Below are 2,764 nucleotides of genomic sequence, written 5' to 3' on the forward strand. Positions count from 1 at the left end.
TTCCATCACTAGAGATACTAGTACTCACTTCAAGACTGTATTGACTAACTGTAAATAAACAAAACAACGTATTAGTTTCTGCAGTAAATCTTTTAAGCATTCTAATATTCAGGGAGCCTAACTTTATGTGAACAAAACAAGTTATTATAAAGTTCATGCAAAGAGCAACTAAACTTACCTAATTTATTTATATTTGTTACACCATTACAGACCTCCATCAGTACACCTCTTGCCCCTTGAAGAACTATTACAGTTAAAAGAAGGAGATAGCAATCCTTCATGATTCTTCTTATTGCCGGTAAATAGTCGTCTTACTGTTCAAGCAGGTTGTATCTATAAACAAACCACATAAATACAATAGTCTACTTAACTTTTAGATCTATTACAGTAATTGCATATTTGATAGCTGATATCATGCAATCTCTGATTTAGTGTCTATAGAGTATGTACTCATGCATGCATAGATGTAGATCTAGATCAAATCACTGAGTTCATTTTACTGCCAGAAATAGCCTTTATAAAGTATAGCAAATTTCCTTTTAAAGGGTTAGTTCTATTAATAGCTGAGCTATTAAACTCATTAGAATATGCATAGAGTTTTTGGTCAATTTTAATTGGTCACAAATGGGGCAACGCCTAAGAAAGGAATGTGCGTGATTGCTAAACAATGGCGAAACAGCATCCAAAAGGTAGCAAAAGCTTCAACCAATAATTTTGTTAACCAATACTGACATCATTAATAGATTACCCTGGATTGAAAGCAAGATTTTTCCATAGTGCTGCAACAGTAGGTGATTCTTCACTATTTGTGTGGGCTGGTGAGCAAGCTGGTTTGCCTAAAGTACATGACAGTCCAGAGAAGAGAAAATTTACTAATACTATACAACACTTTACTGCCTCATCTGGTCAATGGTTTGCTAGAGAAACTACTGGTACTCCTCCATTAGGAGTCATGGGATACTCTTGTGCTGCAATAAATAACCATCTGTATTATTTTGGTGGTTATTGTAATCATGACAACTGCTTTCACAACAGTATTACACGACTGGATACCATTAGTCTTCAATGGAGAGAATTAGAACCAACTGATGCAACTAGACCAGTAATGAGGAGAGGCTGTGGGGGGATGTTATCATTTGAACATGATGGAGTACATTACTTGCTAATGATAGGAGGAATAGGATCTAAACCAGCTGTACAACTGCAGCAGAATAGATACATTGAGACAATGCATGAAAGATCTAGTGGAAGATGGCGTACTAATGAGCACTCAATGTATAATTTATCATTAGGTAATATTATTTTATGAATTATTTTAGATCTATCATTTTTGATTAGACAGTTGATTAAACTGTTGCAATGTTTATTTTAAGCAACCTATAATAGTCACATAAAGTCATTAAATGTATTATAATTTAGAAAAATGGGACAATGTATCTGTTACTGGTCAGTGTATACCACCTGCTGATGGTTTTGTTCTTGAAAAAATCAGCAACACAAGAGCTATTCTGTTTGGTGGAATTATACAGGATGATAAAACTGAGGCTATTGCTAGCAATGATTTGTATTTATTAAGAATAGACCTATCGCTCACCACTGTGGTATGTTCATATAAATTATTTTCAATTGCTTTCTTAGTCTTGGCAGTGTATAAAGAAGCCTGAAGCTATTGACAAATGGCCTGTGGGTAGATATAATCATGCAGGTACTATTATTGTAGCTGGATTACTCTGCCCTCTGCTGGTGATATGTGGTGGGATGAATAATAATAATGATAAATTAGATGACTGCTGGATGTTTGATACTACTCAATGCACTTGGACAACTTGGACAAAAGTATGAATTTTTACATTTACCGGTATTCATTAAATCAAGTTGTGTCATCTAGCCCCATAATGTTATTAATAACTATTTCTATTAATAGGTAGGTCACTCATTTAGTAAGAGATGGGCTCATTCCCTCTCAGTGTTCACTTTTAGTCCTCGTTGTTTTTGGATTATTACTGTTGGAGGAGCATTTGTTTCCAGAAGAGAAGTTACTAGTGATGAACTGGTTCAGTATCCATACATAACAGTGATGAAAAGCTTAGGTATGTACTGGTATACTTGGTATGGCTTGCACAGATTTATTGCATTAAATTTCTTTTTTATTAATAGTTTTTAACAAAGAACAAGTTATAGTACAAGATATACCGGTATCAAATAGTCGACAGTATCAAAGCATGTATTTTCAGCAACTCCAACTAGGAAGAACACACTGGCTGGAGTATCAAAAGCAAAAAAAGGAAGTACAAGTATGGGAAGGGCACCAGCTTACAGAATATAAAACATCACTAAAAGAACAGGAACTAGAGATACAAGCTATTAAACAACAATTAAGAAATGAGCAAGATCATAGCCATCAATTAACAATAAAAATAGAAAAAAAGGAGGCAGAACATTATTTAGAATTACAAGAGAAAGATCAGAAATATCACCATCAATTGCAAGAAATTAAGGCAGAAAAGGAACTAGAAATACAAAGAATCTGCTTTCAGTTACAGGAGAGGCTGGAGAGTGAGAAGGCAGCAAAAGATCTAGAAATACAAAATTGCCATCATTGGCTACAAGAAAAGGAGCAAGAGATGCAAGAATATTACCATCATTTTGATCAGTTAAAAGGGAAGGAGGCTGAAATCCAAAGATGTCATTTTCAGTTGGAGGAGCAAGAGAGGGAGAAAGCCAAAACAGCCCAAGAAATACAGAATTATCATTACCAGTTGCA

At 34.7% G+C, this 2,764-nt stretch overlaps 1 protein-coding gene across 1 annotated transcript; it reads left to right on the forward strand.

Annotated features, from left to right (window-relative positions):
• Window positions 1-646: 646 nt before the first annotated feature.
• On the forward strand, window positions 647-2,758 carry LOC105315172 (uncharacterized; the record flags this gene model as incomplete). The annotated part of the gene is made up of 6 exons (XM_011409716.2): window positions 647-689; window positions 744-1,292; window positions 1,420-1,601; window positions 1,648-1,836; window positions 1,925-2,090; window positions 2,158-2,758. Coding segments are annotated over exons 1-6 (1,709 nt in total), but the record flags the coding sequence as incomplete, so codon positions are not given.
• Between the last annotated feature and the right edge of the window lie 6 nt (window positions 2,759-2,764).

The sequence above is a fragment of the Amphimedon queenslandica genome, unplaced genomic scaffold, assembly GCF_000090795.2.
Source record: "Amphimedon queenslandica unplaced genomic scaffold, v1.1 AMPQUscaffold_11600, whole genome shotgun sequence".
Taxonomy (NCBI): domain Eukaryota; kingdom Metazoa; phylum Porifera; class Demospongiae; order Haplosclerida; family Niphatidae; genus Amphimedon; species Amphimedon queenslandica.